Here is a 22,471-nt window from a genome sequence, read left to right as displayed (position 1 = left end):
GTAAAACGTCTAAATGTTTCTATGCTTATTCAAGAAATACTTAGTAATACAACGTCTAAAGTGCAACATCTAAACATCTATGCTTATTCAAGAAAGACTTAGCAATATAAAAACGTCTAAAACTAAAATAAATGTTTCTATGGTTATTCAAGAAATAACTAACAATATAAAAGCGTCTAAAGTAAAACGTCTAAATGTTTATATGCTTATTCAAGAAATACTTAGTAATAAAACGTCTAAAGTGAAACATCTAAACATCTATGCTTATTCAAGAAAGACTTAGCAATATAAAAACGTCTAAAACTAAAATAAATGTTTCTATGGTTATTCAAGAAATAACTAACAATATAAAAGCGTCTAAAGTAAAACGTCTAAATGTTTATATGCTTATTCAAGAAATACTTAGTAATACAACGTCTAAAGTGAAACATCTAAACATCTATGCTTATTCAAGAAAGACTTAGCAATATAAAAACGCCTAAAGTAAAGCGTCTAAATGTTTCAATGTTTATTCAAGAAATACTTGGCGAAATAAAAAACGGCTAAATATTTCTATGCTTATTCAAGAAATACTTAGCAATATAAAAACGTCTAAAGTAAAATGTGTAAGTGTTTATATGTTTATTCAAGAAATAATTGGTAAAATAAAAACGTCTATTTCTATGCTTATTCAAGAAATACTTAGCAATATAAAAACTTCTTAAGCAAAACGTCTAAATGTTTCTATGTTTATTCAAGAAATACTTAGCAATATAAAAACTTCTTAAGCAAAACGTCTAAATGTTTCTATGTTTATTCAAGAAATACTTGGCAATATAAAAACGTCTAAAGTAAAACCTCTAAATATTTGTATGTTTATTCAAGAAGCACATGGCAAAATAAAAACGTCTAAAGTAAAACGTCTAAATGTTTCAATGCTTATTCAAGAAATACTTTTTTTTGTTACTTTTATTTTACATTTTCAATTCAGCAATTTTCCTTGGCCTATTTTTTTCCGTAAATGGTTGCTTTTTGGGTTTGTTGGAGTAGTTTTGCAACTCACTTTTTTACTCCTAGATTTTGAGGAAAATAAATATTTCAGCAATTATTTAATGTTGGAATAATAACAATTTCAATAATAATAATTTGAAAAATTTTAGTAACATTTGATGTCTGAATTATTATTTACTGTTTGAATAATAATTCAGGATCATAAATGAGTCATTCAATGATTATAATCATTTCCATTTTTTCAGAATTTAATAAAAAACCTTAAAATTCTAATTACTTTTGTTATTTTCATTTTATGTAGTCAACTCAGTTATTTTTTCTAGACCAATTTTCCCCCTTTTTATGCTTGTCTCCTTTTTGTCATGCGTTGCTTCGAGGAGTTATTTGAGTGCCTCTAGTGTTTGACTATTTTTCTTTGTTTTGTATTTATATTCCCTGATTCGGAGAGAAATAAATAAATTAAAGTTTAATAAATCCGTCATTAATTTGTCACCATAAACGCAGCGACATAACACTGACTGAAGCAACCAGGGTATTTCCGCCCGGTAAGCAACCCCAAAAAAATTTCATTCACATTTTCAAATTTGCTTTAATTTAAACTGCTCTTATCTTAATTAACTTTAATTACACTGACCTAGGTTATTTGTACGATTTGAAAAGACAGTACTTATTATGTTGCACACAGGGGCGTATCCAGGATTTTTTTCGTGGAAGGGGGAGTACAAAAAAAAACTTTAAAAAACGCAACAAAAATTTATTTATATTCATTTATTCATTTTCGTTACGTTTTTACGAGACGGACAAACGTTTCGGAGGGAGGGGGTCGAACCCCCTGCCCCCTGGATGCGACCTTGGCTGTACATGTGCATTATTAGAAATAGTTTGAATTACAATATTGTGCACAGGTATGAATTACTGTGCATAACTGGTGGTACTTGTTAATTATTCAGAACACACTCAAGAACTTTAATCTGTCGATCTTTAAAAACCGATTTCATATTTCATGGCCACAAGACTTATTTAGTTTGCCAGAATGCATTGGACTTATGTAATTTGGACTATATATTTGCCAATTTGGGGGGAGAGATAAAGTATTTAGACAAAGTGAAGTCAGAAAATAATTCTTACTTCATAATATGCAGAATAATTGTAGCTAACATATTTTGCATGTAGACCCGCTATACTTTACCCCCCCCCCTAATGTGCAACTATATAGCCCAAATTATATAAGTCCAATGCATTCTCCATCCCATCACTTGTCTTTGTGACTATGAAACCGGTTTTCTCAAATCTTACATTCAGATCCAAAATCTTGTGTGTTCTGACTTCTGAACAATTAAAAAGTACCTAACTGCTCATTGAGCTTGAGTTTAACACCATTTTAAGCTGTATTTGCATACAAATATAATTTTTTCAGCTCCCTTTGTTGTTTCGTGAATGATTTTTACTGTAGTTTTCTTCTTTAAAAGAATCTAAATATAAAACCAAAATATTCGGTTTTTTTCACTATCTTAATTTAAAACTTTGACTGTTAACTTAAAAGCTGTGACTTTTATTATATACATTTATGTATTCATTTCATTTACAAATTACTTGATATGATATTAACCAGTAAATATGAATCTTAATCTAGCAGTGACCAACAAATGCTTACACCACCTGAGGACATTCCAGTGGCGCCAATTTCAAGGGTGGGGGGGAGGCAAAATGTATGTTTCAATATCTATGGGGACAAATTTGTCGTCTCTTAAATTTATTCAATTAAGATACAAAAAAAGACATTTTTCAATGAAAATAAGGATACAAAAGTTTTTTTTTCAAATCTAGGAGAGCAAAAAGCCTGGGGAGATATAGCCTTTTTCGTTCTTTTGTTTTTTTTTCAATGGCAGAATGACAGTTTTTTTTTACTTTTTCCCGTTCTTATTTTTCCTCAATTAGCCTATTAATTATTTATTGCTAAACACTTAAAATAGCTTGATTATTTTTCCTCCTTATACCCCTTACCGTAGATTAAAAAAAAAATCGCTTACCACTCAAGTTCTTAAAGTAGATCACATGTTCTAGACAATCACGCTTTTCACATGATGAACGCGAAAAGCTTCTCTCTTTAATAGAATTTTTCAGGACGTACTCCACTTTACGAATTCCAGATGGAACTCGGGCTAAATCCCCACTCAATTCAGCGGACAGCAAAAACTGGAAAAGAAGGAGTTGGTTTGAAAAAGAGATTTAAAATATTTACTATTATGGTCAGGAGAAATTACAAATTCAAATTTCTTCTTTGTAGTCACCCCTTCCTCTTTTATATATAAAACACTCAATAGATCTTTCAGCTTCCAAAGGGAGGTCCCTCAGCTACTTTTTGGTTACTGATTACTAGCCAAATCAATAATTGCATGATTACTAATTACCAAACACTTGATTAAATCAATAATTTGATTCGTTCCGTGAAAAAAATAAAAGTTTCATGATAAAACGAAAAAATAGTATATAAGAGAAAAACGAGGATTATACAAGCCAGTGAAAAATATGGACTAAAATGCAAATATTTCGGTCAAGACCTCCGCTTGACCGTCCTCTGTGCACGATAATAAAATAAAAATTACTAATAAAAATCCAAGCATAGTATAAAAAAATTCAAACCTTAAAACAAAACACAACTAAAATTTGACGACCCTTTCCATGTAACGGCGAAAGGGTAAATGAATAAAAAATACAGTAGTGAATGGGAATTCAATTTTTTAATGTATACAGAGCATTTTTAAAAGCTAAACGCTTTCCAGATAAAAAACCATCACAGATTAGGTTAGGTTAAAAAATGTGATTTATTTATTTAGGTAAAAACGATGAGAATTATTATTAATAATTATTATTATGAACTTATAAATAAAAATATCCCCGTAGTAGCATAATATTTGTAGGCATGAATATATAATGAGTTAGAGGTAATAGGCTTAATATTGTCTATGCAAGAGTTCGACTCTCTTGTTAATAGAGGAGCATTACCAAATATTAAAAACCATGTTTGGACAAAGAAGAGTTAAGTATTGCACACAACCTCCATTCATCGAGGTCCCAGAGACTTCTTGCTGCCCGGTTATAAGTCGGCTTAAGCACTTAGGGGTAGACTTGAGAAGATATGTGATCCCCGTCCTGCACTGGTATCCGGGATCATTGCTTTTCCTGAGGCGAAAAAAAATTTCAATGATTTAAAAAACATGAAAATCGGAACTTGGAATGTTACGACATTAAAAAATGACGATCGTATCGACATTTTGACTGATGAATTCAGACGATTCGAACTGGATTTATTAGGAGTTTCAGAAACTCATATCCCAGGGGTAGGAAGCATGAAATTAGGTGATATAGAATTTGTGTACTCAGGCAGGAAGGATGGGTTACATAGACAGGGAGTAGGGCTCATGATGAATAAGGAAGCTGCTAAGTCTTGTTTAGGCTGGAAAGGTATTAATAATAGAATACTAATGGCTCATTTTATGACTAGAAAGTTCAGGGTATCAGTTATAGTAGTATACGCCCCTGTAGAACCGACTGATGGAGATACTGGTGACTCAGATGAATTTTACTTACAGTTACAGGAGCAAAAAGACAAGATCCCAGGTAGAAATATGATGTTATTACTGGGAGATTTTAACGCCCAGGTTGGTAGAAATAAGGATAGATGGTATCCCAGCTTAGGTAAATTTGGTGTAGGAAAAGAAAACAGTAATGGATACAGACTTTTGCAATTTTGTAGGTATAACAGTCTAGTTATAACCAATACGGTGTTTGGTCATAAAATGGCTCATAAACTAACATGGTATTCACGTGATGGTAAGACAGCAAACTTTATTGATTATGTTCTTGTAAACCGAATAATGTCAGAATCAGTAAAAGGCACTAGAGTATATATGGGTGCCGATATTGATGTTAAAAGTAAAGATCACCATCTAGTAGTGTCAAGTATTGATTTAAAGCTGAAGTATAGGAATGTTAACTACCTCCCGGGAAGTTTTGATGTTGGTAGACTCTAGGGTGAGAATTAGAGAGAAACTTTCAAGGAACAGTTGAATACTAAACTTGAGAGTTTAAAATTTGATAATGTGGAAGATGGTTGGAATAATTTTAGAAAAATAATTTGTGAAGTTGCTGAAGGTGTCTTAGGAAAGAAACCTAGAATTGCAGCTAAGAATATTAGTGAAAAAGCTTTAGGTTTAATAGAAAGGAGAAAGGACTTGTACAAGAATTATCTGAGTGATAGATCGCATGAAAACAAAAGAAATGTAAATAAAGTGGAGAAAGCATTGAAATATGAACTAAGGAGGTGTGAAGTGGAGGCCACGGATAAAATTGCCGAGGATTTAGAAGATGCAGCTAGACGGCATAATAGTAAAATATTGTACTGGAAAGTCAAAAAATTGAGAGATAGTAGTCAATTCGGACTTGTCCCAGTTAAAGATAGGAAAGGGGTAGCAATTAGCGATAAAGAAAAAGCTAAAGCGAGATGGGCCGAACATTTTAAGAATTTGCTTAACCAAGATAGAGCTGCAGGAAAAAATATAGAGGAAAATGAAAAAGTTTGTGATACCTTGGATGTGAAGGAAGATTTGTTTTGTGAGGAGGAATTAGCAACATTACTAAAAGGACTAAAGAATAATAAGGCTCCAGGTGCTGATAGGGTAGTAAATGAGTTTCTCAAATATGGTGGTTCTGAGGTTAGAAATAAGTTATTGAAGATTATGAATATGATTTTTGAAAAAGGGGAAGTACCTAACGATTTTAGGAAAACCTTAATTAAGCCACTTTATAAGAAAGGTGACAAAAGTGAGTGTGGTAATTATCGAGGCATTAGTCTGGTCTCTGTAGGTAGAAAATTGCTTAGTAATATGATACTTTTTAGACTGAGAGATGCCGTAGACAAAGTTTTAAGAGAAGAGCAGTGCGGTTTTAGAAAAGGTAGAGGATGTGTTGACCAAATTTTCACTCTTAGGTTAATATTTGAGAAGTGCCTAAGTTATCAAACACCTTTGGTCCTCAGTTTTATAGATTATGAGCAAGCGTTCGATTCTGTTGATAGAGGAGCTTTTTTAAAGGTTTTATCCTTGTATAGTATACGAGACAAACATATTAAAGTTATTAGCGCTCTATCCGTGAATGTTACAACCCTTGTTAAGGTAGGAAATGATATAAACAGCTTGGTTTTTACTGAATAGCCAACTAAATTGGACTGTATTATTTCTCCCTTAATTAAGAACGTCTTAATGGATTTTCTTATTAGGAGCCTAGGAAAAACAATGGGAGAACATCGAATCAAATGAAGAAGATAAGGTCTCCTTGACTTAGATTGTGGTGATTATTTAAGCATCCTAGATGAAAGTGTGAGCAAAATGAAAGAAGTTTTAGAGGTTTTGTGAGTTCAGGGTGCTAGAATAGGTTTGAAAATTAATGTTAAGAAGACTAAGTCACTAAGGCTAGGAATAAGTGAAGATGAAAAGGTGACGTTGGGTAATGAAAAGATTGATCAGGTGGTCAGCTTCACTTACCTTGGTAGTATTATTAGTAAAGATGGTGGGAGCAGTGAAGATGTTAAAAATAGAATAGCCAAGGCTCAGGGTGTTTTTTCACAGTTAAAAAAAGTCTGGAAGAATAGGAAGATAAGTCTGCAAACCAAGATTCGAATATTAGAAGCTACAGTGATGACAGTGGTCAAATATGGCTCTGAAGCATGGACGCTCCGAAAAGCGGATGAAGATTTGCTAGATGTTTTCCAGAGAAATTGCTTAAGGATTGTTCTGGGTACCCGGCTGACTGACCGTATTTCAAACAATAGGCTATACGAAAAATGTGGTTCAATACCGCTTTTTAGGTCTATAATGAAAGAAAGGTTGATGTGGTTAGGGCACGTTGTGCGGATGAAGGATGACAGATTGCCGAAGATTGTTCTTTTCGGCCAACCATCTAGGGCTAAACGGAAAGCAGGTCGTCCCCGTCTGGTGTGGGAGGACGTCATAAAGAAAGATTTAAAGGAAATGGGAACTTCGTGGGCGGGTGTAAAAAGGGAGGCTTTGAATAGATTGGGGTGGAGGAGGAGCGTGTGTAGCTGTGTTGGCCTCAGGCGGCTTGGTGCTGCGATGAGTTGTTAGTAGTAGTAGTAGTATAAATAAAAAAAAGCAGAAGAGCAGTTAAAGAGCAGTTTTACTCTTGCCATGGTTTTACAGATGAAATCGTCAGAACATCAAAAGGAAGAAAAAGAAATCTCATAACCATATTTTAATTCTTCAATGCAACCACTATTACTATTAATAACTCACTGAAGTACCAAGCCACCGGAGACCATCACAGCTACGCAAGAAATTCCCTATCATAGCAAATTAATACAATAATAAATGATGATTTGAAGAGATTTTTTGTGCTTGTAATTTGTGATTTGAGCACCCATGATTATAACAAATTACTTTGAATTATTCTTTTTCATCTGTGAAATTCCACCTGTGATCATCTTCATTATAATAGTCCCTTCTTGCAAAATTTCTCCGATTCGCTTTAACAGTCATGAGACAAGTTGATCTTATTCTTTACATAGAAAAACCATACACAACCTGCTTCAAATCCTGCTTACGCTCACTGAACAGCCTACTACTATATTCAAGCAGCTCCATTTTCGCGCAAAAACGCATTATTTTCATTTCCTTTAAGATATAATCCGTTTTTGATTGCAAGTTAACGCGTTATAACGGTTCAACCACTCCATGGATAGATTTAACAGCGACATTAGAAAACACAACCTTTAAAGAAAGAAATATTAGTCACAGCTTTCTGCCCAGCTCCATATATGATAATAAGTCTATTCCTTAATATCTGATTGGCATAATTGGCTCCATATATGATAATAAGTCTATTCCTTACTATCTGATGGATGTAATTGGCTCCATGTATGATAATAAGTCTATTAAATTAATATCTGATTGGTGTTATTCGCTCAATATATGATAATAAGTCTATTCATTAATATCTGATTGGTGTAATTGGCTCCATATATGATAATAAGTCTATTCCTTAATATCTGATTGGTGTAATTGGTGTAAATTGTCATGATTTGATTCGTATGGAAGGGTAAAGTCTACAATAAATGCAATGAAAAGACCACTAGGTGTACTATTGATCTTGGGTTGAGACTCCCGGATAGTCACTGGGGAGTCCTCACCTCAACTTCGACACCACCGGCGAATCTTTAAGCAATTATAATTACATTTCTGGTTCAAATAGTTAAATTTCTGGTTCAAATAATTTCTTATATTCAAATAGCCGCTTAAAAACGCCAAGAGATACTTTTTTTTGTGTTTTCCGAAGATCGACGCAAGGTCACATGTTATGATGGTTCAACAGCTCCAAATAAAACGAAGATCATTAATAATTAAGAAATACAAAAACCAAGATCTATAAAAACCTCAGATATAAGATCAAATAATTTAAAAGACGATCATTTTTATAATGGAAGAACTTTTTTGTCATTATTCTCATAAACGCTTTCATGAATGGAAATCAGGAAGGTCTGAAAATTCATAAAACTTTCAGTATATAAAGCGTGAGTTAATTGGAACACAGCTTTTCAACCTAAATTGAAATATTTCATTAAAATTTATTGATTTTTTTATAGGCTCAGATATGGCAATGAAAATTTTGTTGCTTAAAACAATACTTTAAATACAATTAATCATAATAAAATTTGAACTCTAATTTATCCTACTAAAGTCCCACGAATGCTCGAGGAGAGAGACAGAGAGAGAGAGAGAGAGAGAGAGAGAGAAATACCTCTTCTTTCTTCCTGTCTTCATAGACAAAGTTGGCGGCACCTGCTAAGTTAAGCAGCTTTTTCAAGTCAATATCCAATTTGCCTTTATATTTTAAGTTGTTTCTATACTCTTTTTTGTCGTACGTCATCCTGCAAAATTAATGGTCATAAAACAAATCCTAAGTTTCTGTTCTTTTAATTTAGGCTGAACAGAAAGAAGACTTTAAAACAAAGTGCTAAATGATACAGATACACATACAGATATTTTATTTATGAAATATAGATAATGCTACAAAATACACCAGCGTAAATGCCTGGTGGCATAATTGAGCGCATTAAAAATTACAATAAATTATTAAACACCGTTAGCAAATTAAATGAAAAAAATACAACTGCCCAAATACAAACAAGGTAAATAAAACCAAAGTCAACCTTCAGAGATAACCTTCCCCACCATTCTGCGAAACTGCTGGTAATCAGCGCACTCTCTAATATCCAGGGGAGCAGAATTCCACACCTATGGACCAATATACCTCAAACTAAATCCTGCTCTAGTTGTTTGCCTAAACTCCTGCGAGAAATTAACCCTGAGTAAGGTCGGATATGAATGACGCTGCAAGTTAAGAGGGAAAATTCCATGGAAATCTGATGCTAACTGGGCAAAAACGTAATTGTGACATAACATGATCAACGTAATGAAAACATGATCTTAAAAGAAATTATCTAGCTAGCAATTAATTTACCTTTTATCTTTATGTTAGGTGTTATACAACAATCTAATCATCCGGTTAATCTTAGTTTCGAAAACAATTGTTCTGAATCCACTCAGTGCGTAGAATGTAGTATCTACGTAGTACAAGAATACATATTGAAATTATAAAAAGCTATGGCTTTTCTTACCAAAAGAGTGTCTGCTAGAAGTGTCCTAGGATTCTGGACGAAGGTTAGTAACAAATAACTTGTATTTACTCCAACTCTAACTGTGAGAAAAATTAAATTTAGAGACCCATGAGACCATACTAAATAATTTCCTTCCTAAAGACACCAAGCTAATGCCCCTATAATTACAACATTCGCTCTTGTGACCTATTTTGGTTGACAACTTGACCACACTGACAGGAGTTGTTTGACTCTCTCCTCTACTTTGTGAGACGATTATTGCATGCCCAAGCTGGCCAGAAACTGTCATGTGGTGCTCTCTGGATGGGGGTTAATATGGGGAAAAACAACACCTTGAAACTACCAAGGAATACTCTGCTAAAAATGGAAAAACAAATGGTTCTATGTCAAAACACCAAGCCCGAAATTTACTCTTTTTTATGTAGAGCCAATAGGCCTTTGAAACCTGGGTTTCGATTCGTTCCGAAAGGCCATTTTCGATTCCGCTCTCACGTACCATCTTTTTTAACACGTTATTTTAATTTTGGGTACTATGGTCCGCGGTTTCTTACTTAGTAGGTTGCAGCTGCTGCTGCAACCATCATAATGATAATACTTATAATAGTAATACTAATGACCATAATAATGATAATAATAAAATTGAATTATATTCTTAGACTGATATACTGTCAAATTGTTTAGCAAATATTGTAAATTTATACTATAAGAAATTACAATAAAAAGATGAGAAATAATTAACATTGCTAAAAAGATTATGTATGTAAACAAATTACGGCACACGAGAAAAAACAAGCGATTCTTCTTCACCTTTATTGCTACTAAGGATAGTTTAGAACAAATAAGAGTAGGTCTGAGAGTACTTGGCAAACAGAAGGTAAAATACGACGGTGGATTAAAATTTAAAATAAATTTACTCAATTTTAGTATCCGCTCCTTCTTAACCTTAGATAACGATTGAGTTTTAATACGTACAATATTTATGTGCAGTCAAACGGTTTGTGGCCTATAATAGCCTATACTGATTCTTTTTTACGCTATCAATTTGTTACAAGTAGCTTACTACAAATATACCCGTTTTAGTCAGTGTTTTGATAAGAGATTAAAGTTAGAATGTGAAACCAAATATTTCAGTATATATTTGTTTTGTTTTCTTTCTGTTTGTTTTCTTTTTTCAATTCAACTCAATTTCTTCAAATAAAATAAAACATAACACCAATAATAACAGAGATCCTGGAAACGAACTTGTTGAGGACCATAACAACAAAAAAGTGAAAATGAAGAAGAGAGAAAAAAAGAAAAAAGAAAGAGAAAACACGAGTAAAATAAAACAAATTGATTAAAAATTTAGACAATTATAGTATCGAAATTTAGCAATATTATTATACAGCGTGAGAAAACTTGTGGATAGCTCGAAACTGGAGGGTATTATATTCCATTGAAGCATAGATTTATAAATGGGGAATCGCTGGGTGGAACTAGAGACACACTTGGGGACAATGAAGAAACGGTTGGATGGACGGAGACAGAGGCCTTCAGAGTTATTACAATTAAAATAAGATGATAATTGGAGAGGAAGACCTTTATGGTAAGCGGAGTATGCAAGGGATACATTTAATTTTTTGATGATTTGTTCAAAAGGGATAATAACAAAATCGGAGTACAAGTCCTGGGTGGGATATCTTCGGGGCAGCCGAAAAACTGCTTTGACGGCACGGTTTTGGGCAGATTTTAATATTCGTTATATTCATTTTCGCTATAAAAGAAAAAATAGAAAACAAACAATAAGAAAGTAATAAAAAATCAAATTTTTTAATGAATGTAAAAATAAAATATTATCTTGAACACTTACAGTTTAATAGTCTATTTTGGTGTTTAAAAAAATTAATGCAAATTCAAAAATTCCAGTGATTCAAAATAAAAACTAAATTGGTTGTCTATACAAATTGGCATATTGCAAATGTTAATTGTCTATTATGGTTTCAAAAAAGTAAAATAAGAATAGATAAAAAAAAGAAAACTCAAGAACTGCTAGTTAGCGTGCTTCGACCCCCTGCGTGTATACAAATATTTTGAACTGTATATATGTTACCATGAATGTCCAAAATCTGGTTAATGTCGACATTCACCGGTGAATGTTCGAAATTCCTTTTTCTCTGCTTGGATTCAATTAGCCTTGCAATTCAGCTTTTTCAGTCCTGTGCAAGCTATGATGGTAAAAGTTAAAGTTAGGTTAGATTGTGTTAGTTTAGGTTAGATTAGTTTAGGTTAAATTTGGTACTAAATATCAGATAAGGGTTAAAAACCTAAGCTAACCAAACCTAACCTTTCGTTATCAAACCTTGCATCAGACTGAAAAAGTTGACTGGCAATGATGACTAGATCCAAGGAGGAAAAAAGGTATTTCGGACTTTCACCGTTGAATATCGATATTCACCAATTTTGGACATTCACGATAACATATACACGCTGTTTGGAACAAAAATTTTCTTATACATACAAAGTAAGTAAAAACATGATAAGAAAGCAATTTGTATTTTGAATAGATGTTTCGATTTTGATGAAATAAAAAAAAAAGACAGATTCGTTTTCAATAAATCTGGAGAATTGTTCAATCCGAAAACAAAACTTCTCCCAACGTTCAAAGGCTCCTTTGTAATTGGTCTTACCTTAACAGGGCAAAAACATCAGCTGCCTTCTTAACTGAAAATTCTGCTGTATTTTGTTTCCTCTTTTCCATTCTGTTGTAGAATACCATTTCATACTTGTTTACATTTAAAGCAGGACTATCAACCATTCCTTTGAAATCAAAAACGTCCAAAGATGTGAATTTACCAGCTGCAGATGTTGAAATGTATGAGCCACTGAAGTCTACTCGACTCTCAAACTTGTATTCAGCACCCTAATCATAAAAGTGGTTAAAACATGAACATAATCGTTTAAAATAAAATTGATAAATCAAATTGATGGGAAATTACTTAAATACCATTAAAAATTCCAAAAAGCTTGAATTCAATTTCTAAGAGATTTATTTTCAATTCAAATTTATTTAGAATTAAATAAAATTAATTAAAATTTTTCAACTGCACATTTAGAAATGTGCGTGCCATTAAAGCGGATTATCACACTTGTAATCTACAGAAAAATAAACTAAAAAATCCACTAAAAATTTGTTAATTAATTCAATATAATGTAAATTACGTAAATTGATCAGTGAAATTAAATCAAATCATGTGATTAAACTCGAGTTAAGCCCAAATTACATTTTTTTTAAAATCGGTTACGATAAAAAAAAGTAATTCAAATTTACCAGCTTCAGTTTTTATAATCTATTTGCCATTGAAGCCGACTCCACAACTAGCAATCAACACCCAAAAGAAAAGATACAGTTTGAAAATTAAAAGAATATAATCAATCAAAGCAAATTTATCAATTAAACGAACATGAAAATTGTTAAACAAGATTACTAACGAAATTAAACAAAATGCAGAAATTAAACGTAAAATAATTCCATAACTAATTTCTTAAATAACTAAAACTGAATAAATTAAATAAAATTTATCCACAGAAGATGTTGAAAGATTGCAGTATGACGCTTTAACTGAGAAAAAAAAAACAATTCCACATTTTTGGAAGATGGCAAGTTCAAACGTCGATTGTAGAGTTCTCTAATATGCCAAATCTAATTGTATGATTTTCATTTAGATGAATTAATTTTTTGGGGTTATTTTCCCCTTTCTTCGATTAATAAGGCAAATTTTATCAGGCTCGTAGCTTTCGATAGGTAACATTAAACTGAATGAGTTTCATATATATGATATCAGTATAAAAAGAGTATCGTTTTTTCAAGTTTCGGTCACTATTGGGTCTCTCCTTCATTACCATGAATAGTTTGATACTCACGACCCTAATTACAAAATATTTGTAATATAATTCGTTTTCAGTGAAGCGCCAATGACACAGTAGGCATTAGGTTTTTACTGTTAGGCAAGCGGGCAGTATCTAATCTCTTGTTTGCAGTGAAAGTATATTCGTTTTGAACAATCTTAAAAACAACTAATAAATTAAACTGAATATTTGATGTATAATGATATTAATTGCTGAAAGCTCATCAGTTCAAAATTATACATTAATTTTAATATTCATTTTCAATATTAAGTACAAAAGAAAATATTTGTAATATAATTCGTTTTCAAATATTTTCTTTCCCAGTTTTCTCAGCATTGAAAACGAAAATAAAGATTACAGTGAAATAAAATCTTGAACTGATGGATATTTAAACAATTAATATTAGTACACATAAAATTTTCAATTTGATTTTGTTTTTAGTTTTCAAGACTGCTAAAGGCACACTTAGTTTTCAATAGAGTACCTATGACGCAGTAGGTCTCAAAATTCTGCATTAAGGGAAGTAGGTAACACCAAAACTCTTGTCTGTAGTGATCTTTGTTTGTTTTACAATTGATTTGCATATTCAATTTAAGTTTCACTCGTTATAAGATTTATTTATTCATTTATATTAGTATCTATTTTATTTTTGTTTGCATGGATTGTTTATTTAATTTCTCTTCGTTTTGGGTTTCATTTATACTTCAATAGCAAATTTTTTTTTCGTTTTAAGCTTTATTTGCGTATTCATTTTAAGCATTACTCGCTTTAAGATTTATTAATTCATTTATATCATTACTCATTGTATGTTATTTGCTATGATTGTTTATTTAATTTCTGTTCGTTTTGGGTTTCATTTATTCTTTAATAATAATTTCTGGTTGCTTTGAGTTTGAATTTTAACAGGCATTTGTATCTGCTGATCTTAAGTTAAAAATGGCATTACTTTTCTATGAAAAACTTCTTTTTTGTAAAGATTTTTTTAAATTAATTTTTGTTCGCTTTTATTGCACAAAATTTCAAGTTTTTGAATATCCCTTATTTCAAAATCAAACTTTTTTGTCAACATCAAACGTTCATCAAAGCATTAAAACGAGTATCAAAGTAACAATATCAACTCTGAGCAATTTCCTCAGGATTGGGGGCGGGGGTTCAACCCCGGAAACATAGTTATTTGGCCTTTGAGCTTTTTTGAACAAAATGGCAATCTCAAAATTTTGACCGGATGCCCTTTGGGAAAGTGGGGCGAGGGCTAGTTGCCCATTGATCACTCTTAAAAATAGAACTAAAAGTTTCGATTTCCGATCAATTGAGTCCCCTCCAAAGTTAATACGACCACTCTATCCACAAAAACTTCTATGCTCTAATAACGGGCAACTTACACAAGTTAAAATCCTTGCCCCAGGGGCTATGGAGGATTTCTCAACCCTAAGCTAGTTATTTGAATTTTGGACTATTTTGAACAAAATGGCTATTTCAAAATTTTGATAAGTTGCATTTGGGGAAAAAAGGCACAAGGGGGGGGGGCTTGTTACTTTTTCATCACTTTCGATTTTTAAAGGGGGCATAATAAATTTCGATTCCTGGTCGAATGAATTTCCTCCAAAGTTTATACGACCAGGCCTTCCATAGAAGCGCTATATGTTAACGATGGGCTGCTAGTATAACTTAAACCTTTCCCCTAGGGCTGGGGGGGGGGTTCAAAACCAGAACCATAGCTGTTTGACATTTGGACGATTTTGTACAAAATGGCTTACTAAAGATTTTGATCGAAAGCATTAAGAAAAAACAGCGTGGAGGGGGGGAGGGGGTGCTTACCGTCCAATTATTCTTGACTTTTAAAAACGGAGCTACAATTTTCGATTTAAATCGAATGAGCCTTTTCCGAAGTCTATACGATTAACCTTTTGTCGAAAACCTTATATATGAACAATGGACAGCTTGCACAACTTACAACCCTTGCCCTGGGGGGAGTGGGATGTTTTGTTAACCCCCGAGGCATGATTATTTTAATTACTTTACCTTTTGACTATTTTGGACATAATGACCATCTTAAAATTCTGATTGGATGTATTTGGGAAAAAAGAGCTTGGAGGGGAGGGGGCTAGTTGCCCTCCGATCACTTTTGAACCTTACAAAGGGCGCTAGAACTCGCGATTCCCATACGAATGAGTCCACATTGAAGTTTATACGACGACCCCTTCCATATAAAGTGCCTCTGGAAAAAAAAATAATAATAAAAAAAATAAAACATTTGAGCCGTATGGCCTTTACTATAGGCAACGCTATAGCGTTGCCTACAGTAAAGTGGTTGAAACACAAAGTGGTAAATTGGTGGTTTGAAACAAATTTCAAACCACCTAATTTCACGTTTCCTAGCCCTGAAGGACGAGTTTCTGAGAATCCTAACAACTCTAGGTCAAAACGTTTGCATTCGTCAGTCAAAATGCCAACACGATAGTTGTCTTTCGACGTTATAACTTTCCACGTCGCAATTTTAAATTAAAATCATGACAATTGTTATGGCCTCAAGAAAAGCAATAAGTCCCACCACTGCAGGTCAGACACTAATAGATTATTCTCAAATCTACACAGAACGCTTAAGCTGGCTCAGAATGAGACAGCAAGAAGTCAGGGATCCTACAGTTGAATGGAAGCTTAGTGCAACCCTGAGCCCATCTTTATCACTACACACTTGGCGATTCTCCACACTTGGCGATGCTCTTCTATCATCAAAAGTCACTACATGATTCTCCACACTTGGCGATGCTCTTCTATCATCAAAAGTCGATGTCCTGGACAAGTAATCTCAATCCTATTATATATTCATGCCTGTAAATACTATATAATGGGTAGGCAACCCACGATCAATAGCATAGCTAGGAAGGGGTTATTTTGTTGTTCTCAATTTTTGTGCAATATAACATCACTACAAAAACCGCGAAAAAGTACAAAAAACATGCCCTGTAAATATACTAATATACTTAACTAGAACACTAAAATGCCAAGGTAACGCGTCCACCTTCAGCCTGTAGATGCACGAATTAACACATATACAAGTTGAGCACACCCTTGCGAGGGAAGAGGGGAGGGGGAGAAGGGGAGGATTCCTTGGCCGAAAGGACCTCTTGTACCATAGACTTATTATAATTTTATAATCGTATTATTTTTGTGTTATAATTTTGTTCATCATGGCTTTTTGTAATTTGTTTTTAGTTATGTTTCACAATTTTTTTATAATTACTTTTAATATAATTACGTTTCGCGTAGAATTTTATCACTTAGGATAGCTTTTAGTCCCCCTTCTCCCCTTTCCTCTCTTCTTCTTCCTCTTTTTGGAATTATTAATTTTTGTTATTGTTGTTGGTTTATTTCTTGTGCTAAAGGAGATGAATCGAACTTTACCTCTCTGTCTGCCTTGTATAAGTCTACGTGTATAATTTTCAATACCTTAATTCAATAAAACAGTTGTTACAGTTACGCTGCAGTTACGTTAATCCTATACAGTTCCTTTAAGTTTTGGTTGGTATCTAGTGTCCACAAAAGAGCCGGCTACTTTAATCTAGAGTGCTTCAAAATCTTGGTTTTTTGTATCCTTAACCTGTCCAAATATTGCATAATTCTAAGTTTTACCTGTACCAAAGTTGTATAGAATCGGTAAGGTTGCAAGTTGCTAGCGGTGAGAGAAACATCAATAACTTTGGCCTTATCTTGCATATCAAACTTTCCTGTGAGTTTCAGATTTTTGGCTGTTGACAAGCCAGCTCTTACATCGACATCATACGTTTTCTTGTTGTTTGACGCCTGAAACAATGTTTCCTTTTGACTAAAAGGTACATAAAAAATCATTGATTCTTCAAGCAGCTTCGAACCCTCTATTTCTCTTTATTAGTTGAAAAGAAAAGTTTTTGAAAAAGAAAGTTTTCAAAGAAAAAAAATTAGCCTTATTAAAACCTAAGACGAGAGTGAATAAATTCCTAATTGTTCAGACCTAAAACAACAGAATTACTATCCCCGAAAAAAACAAAACCCAAAACGAATGAAAATTAAAATAAATAATCAGATCATATATAAGGTACCAAATACTGCCATAGATGAACAAATAAATCCTATAACAAATAATTAAAATTAATACTACTACTAGCAACTCATTGCAGCACCAAGTCGCCTGAGGGCAACAGAGCTATGGACACTTCTCCACTCCAATCTGTTCAAAGCCTCCCTCTTTACTCCCTCCCAGGAAGTTCCCATTTAAATTAAATATTTCTTTATATATCCCCCCCACCCCACACCAGGACGACCTACTTTCCGTTTAGCCCTAGACAGTCGGTCGAAAAGGACGATCTCCGGAAATCTGTCATCCTTCATCCGCAGAATGTAGCTTAGCAAATTATTGATTAAAGTTAATGATCAGTTCCAATTTAAAATGAATAGAAATTACCACAAGCGGAATTAGATTTTCTGTCCCCCCCAAAACGTCAAAAGGATATTACGTCATTTGTTCTCCACTGAGAACGATTTGTATTCCGAACAGGATTTATTTTATTAGTCACAACATCAACAAAACAAAATAAAAAAAAAAAACATCATAAGGCTAATCAAGGCTTATTAATATTGATGGTGCTACTTATCCTCTCTCAGAACCATTTAAACGACTTGAGTGTCATAAAAAATTATACTGAAAATGATATTTATTTTGAAAAAAAAATGGTTTTATTTGTCAAAAAATTGACAAAAAATAATATTAAACTAACCATAATAATCAAGATAACTGGAAACAACAAACAAGATTAACTAACTGATTAAAACTGATTAATTTATATATAATGCTACTAACCAAGGCCGTATCCAGAGGGGGGGGGGGGTTACCCGGTTTGAACCCCTCCCGAAATTTTTGACCGAGTCGGAAATTAGTCTAAAAAATACCTGTAAAGACAAAACCTTACCAGAAAAAAAATATGCTCCCACACTAAATCCTATTGCATTTTGTGGGTAAACGGTGCTTATCAGCTTACGCAATTAGGTAACCGTAGGTAACCCCATGTTCACATGACCTTGCATAGTAAATTAGGGTTAATATCCGCTATTATCCTTTTGCATTTTGTGACATACAAAAATCCTATTGCAATTTTGTGGGTAAAAGGTTGTGATCAGCTTACACAATTAGGTAACCCCATGTTCGCCTTATTATGCAAGGCCAGACCTTGAATAGTAAATTAGGATCAATGGGGGCTCGAGGTAAATGTTATAAGAGTGCAAGATTGTCAGTTCAGTTCAATTTCGGACTGGGATAAGAGAAGAGCGATTTTCCACATGAAGAGGATCAAAAAGCTACAGTGGTTAACTGTAGCGGTATTTAACTGTATGTAAATACTTGTCTTTTTTTGCGTTACCTAAAAAAAAAAAAAAAAAAAAAAAAAAAAAAAAAAAAAAAAAAAAAAACCATAAAGATACGAAAGTATGCCTAGAGGACGCGTCCTCGTTCGCAAGGGGCGGACTAACGGTCTTGAGCTAACGTAATGTTTCTCGAGGATGTTAGACAAAGTCCACGGGAAAAATATCGGGTAACCCCCCCCCCCGAACAAAAATCCTGAATACGGCCCTGCTACTAACCCATGGGAATTTCGCTCTCTCTCTCTCTCTATCCCTCATTTCTCACGTTCTCTCTTTCATGCTCTCCTCTCATCTCCCTCTCTACCTCTAGTTTTAAGAGAATAATATTCGATAGGCGTTGTGGTGACTCCCAACAAATAAACAAAAAAAAAATAATAGACTCAGAAATCACACAAACAAGCATCATTGGGTTATCGTTGGGTATTACAAAGTATTTAGGATGCCCACTGCCAAAAATAAATAGGACTGAGGTCCTTATTTTAACCATTTAGGACACCCTATTCGTGAAATACGAGTATTCTACTCGTATATTCGTATATTCTACAGTCGATTAAGTGCAAAATAGCAAAGTGCACAACTGGAAGGCATTGAAAGCGGCTTAGCAGAAGCCTTTGCCAAAATATCTGCTTTGTCTTTTCGCTTTATCACCTGGCTGAGAATCACTTTCGTTTAGTTGTGTCTTTTTCTTCGTTCGTTTTTCATATGTAGTCTATAGTCAGCGTCATCTCAGAATGCATTTATGAACAAATTATTATCTTTTTTTTTTTTTAATATGATCGGTATATTTAAAAATTTGCAGTTTTTTCTTCAGATTTTGCATATTTGTCCCTTAAAGTGTTTTCACTTCAATTCTTTGATTTTAAGTACTACTTCACTCATACATAGTATAAGAGAAGCATTAAGATTAAGAAATGTTCACAAATTTATTGTTAGACGAAAATATTATCATTATTATTATTTATTTTATTATTATGTTCAAATTTTATTACACATTAATTATTTAATGTTGTCACTGGTATAACGACTATAATTATTAGTACAGGGACAGTGATGCTGCAAATAAAGTAGACAATGTCCTATATTTTAAAAGGATTTTACTGAATTATAAATAAATATAAAATTATTTTTCTTACCCTAGAATCAATTCTAAATTCAACTTGGTCATATTCCTTGAATGGTGTATTTGTTATAGCTTTGAAAAGCATACTGTCCATAGTTTCTTCAAATAAAATGTCTGTTTTAATCTCAGCTGGTTGCCGGGAAGACACTGGGTTCCACTGAAGAACAATCGAAGCATCATGCTTATTTGGTATACCCTTATATCTTGCTGATAAACTCTGAAAAAAGCATTAAAATCATAAATAGCTTGCAAAGTCACACTGGCAAAAGAAGATGTAAGAAAACTCGTAGAACAATACAATTATTTATTATATTATTTATATATAATATTATTTATTGCCCAGGTGAAGTCAGAAAAGAATGAACATATTCTGGAAGAAACCTCCGCTGAGCTGTCGTCAGAAGAAAATAGAATAAAATGTGAATAGAACATAATAGAATAAAAACACGAAAATGTGAAATAGAATAAAATAGAATAAAAAGAAAGAAAATAGAATAAAAAGAGACTAGAAAATGGAATGGAATGTGAATAAGAAATAATAGAATAAAAACATGAAATAGAATAAAAAGAAATGAGAAAAAAGAGTAAAATATGAATAGAATATAAGAGAATAAAATATAACATGATACAACAAAAATATGCAAATGTGGAATAGAGCAAGATAGAATAAAAATATAAATATGAAATAGAATAAAATAGAAAAAAAGAAGAAAATGAAAGAAAATATGGATAGAGTATAGTAGAATAAAAATACAAAAACATAAAATAGAATAAAAAGAAATAAGAGAGTAGAGTAAAAAATGAATAGAATATAATAGAACACATATTAATAGAATATATAAAAACTGAATTTATTTAAGTTTTGCCTTTTTATTTTATTTTTGCAAAAGCCAAAAGCCAAACTACTCACTAAAAAAAACTTTTTGTTTGGATTGTTTTTTTTCTTCTTATATTAGCTTATTTTTATTTTTCAATCTACCTTATATTTTTAATTAATAAAATCAAACACTGTCACTTTACTTATAAACATAGAATTTACTTATTTTAATATATATATATATATATATATATATATATATATATATATATATATATATATATATATATATATATATATGTCATTTTTGGGTTTTCATTGGCTAAAATTTGTCTTCGTTAATTTTCTGACACCACTAAAATTTTGGCAAAAACAAGAAACAAAAATAAGAATAAGATACAAAACTGTAGCACTTTGAGTGGCACACCATAAAATAAGGAAACTGAATAGAATAATCCTTGGAACTTTGACGTAGGTGTAACGTTAGGATAAACGTAACATGGGCATAAACGTAACTCGTTCAATTTTAATAGTTGTACCTCCCTTCCTCCTCCTCTTTGTCAACATCTCTGACACACCCCCCCCCTCATGCCTGCATACGTCACGTCCAACCTGCTAGAAAAATAGGTAGGCGTTCTGCAGATCGTTTTTTACCAAAGTCATGCAATGAATCTCAGTCGGTATCAATAAGAAGCACAAAGCAGGCCTATGATCCTGCCAACAACCCCCCCCCCCCCGTCCCCCCACACACACACCAGACCCCTCCAAACCATTTTCTTTGCAGTTTGTTGCACCTTTTTTAAGGCAGAATCATGCAAGAATTCTCTATCTCTAGTTTACTGGAGGTATAAAGGAGGTTGTCCCCCCCCCCCAATAACCTTTAGCGCCTCCCATTGCAAACTTCTTAGCAGCAAAATTAACAAGTTGCAGCATGTCTAAAGCAAAATCATGCAATGACATTTGACCATCTTATTGGAGAAGCAAAGTACGAGCATGTGAGAGAACATCCCACCACTCCCGTCAATGCCACATCAATGCCATCCCATCACTCCCAGTACGAGCTTTTAGCATAAAAGTAGCAAAGTTGAACCTTATTTTACAGAATCAGTGAAAATTTTTTTATCTGCATGATCGGAGGGCCAAAGTGGGGCCAAGCACCTTCAAAAATACTTGCCAGCCCTTCTTCCATCAAGTTAGCGTATAGGTGGACATTTTGCTTTAATTTTAAACCAGAATCATCCAAGATTTTTAATCTGTTCAGCTGGAGGACAAAAATGAGCCCACTGTTCCTCATACATTCCCTACTCCTCCCACATCCAAATTATATATCAATCATAATGACAGGAAACTATTACATGATCATTGTTTAAGAAAGTGCCATATGCTTATTTTTCAACTAAAACTTTGGTGATGGCGGTTGATAAGGGATTTTGGAGAGGCCATTAGCCCACTTTGGTCCTCTTGTCATACAAACTGAAAATCGTTGCATGATGCATCATGCGTATTTTTGGGAGGAGGGCACGATATTTGGGAGGAGGGTGGGAGGGAGGGGGCTATAGAAGTCAGTGGCCAC

The 22,471-nt window shown here is 33.2% G+C and overlaps 1 protein-coding gene across 1 annotated transcript in view; it reads right to left on the bottom strand.

Annotated features, from left to right (window-relative positions):
• apolpp (retinoid- and fatty-acid binding glycoprotein apolipophorin) overlaps nt 1–22,471 on the bottom strand; it is a 149,538-nt gene that overhangs the window by 49,852 nt on the left and 77,215 nt on the right. Inside the window, exons 22-26 of the mRNA XM_089096953.1 lie at nt 20,095–20,298; nt 17,201–17,371; nt 12,349–12,581; nt 8,803–8,932; nt 3,021–3,186 (exon numbers count right to left, since the gene is read on the bottom strand). Coding sequence (XP_088953079.1) covers nt 3,021–3,186; nt 8,803–8,932; nt 12,349–12,581; nt 17,201–17,371; nt 20,095–20,298 — 904 coding nt within the window. The remainder of the gene's footprint in view (nt 1–3,020; nt 3,187–8,802; nt 8,933–12,348; nt 12,582–17,200; nt 17,372–20,094; nt 20,299–22,471) is intronic.

The sequence above is a fragment of the Artemia sp. Qi Xiang Cuo genome, chromosome 11 (assembly GCF_049724085.1).
Source record: "Artemia sp. Qi Xiang Cuo chromosome 11, ASM4972408v1, whole genome shotgun sequence".
Classification (NCBI taxonomy): domain Eukaryota; kingdom Metazoa; phylum Arthropoda; class Branchiopoda; order Anostraca; family Artemiidae; genus Artemia; species Artemia sp. Qi Xiang Cuo.
This window is presented reverse-complemented; position numbering and strand designations above follow the sequence as displayed.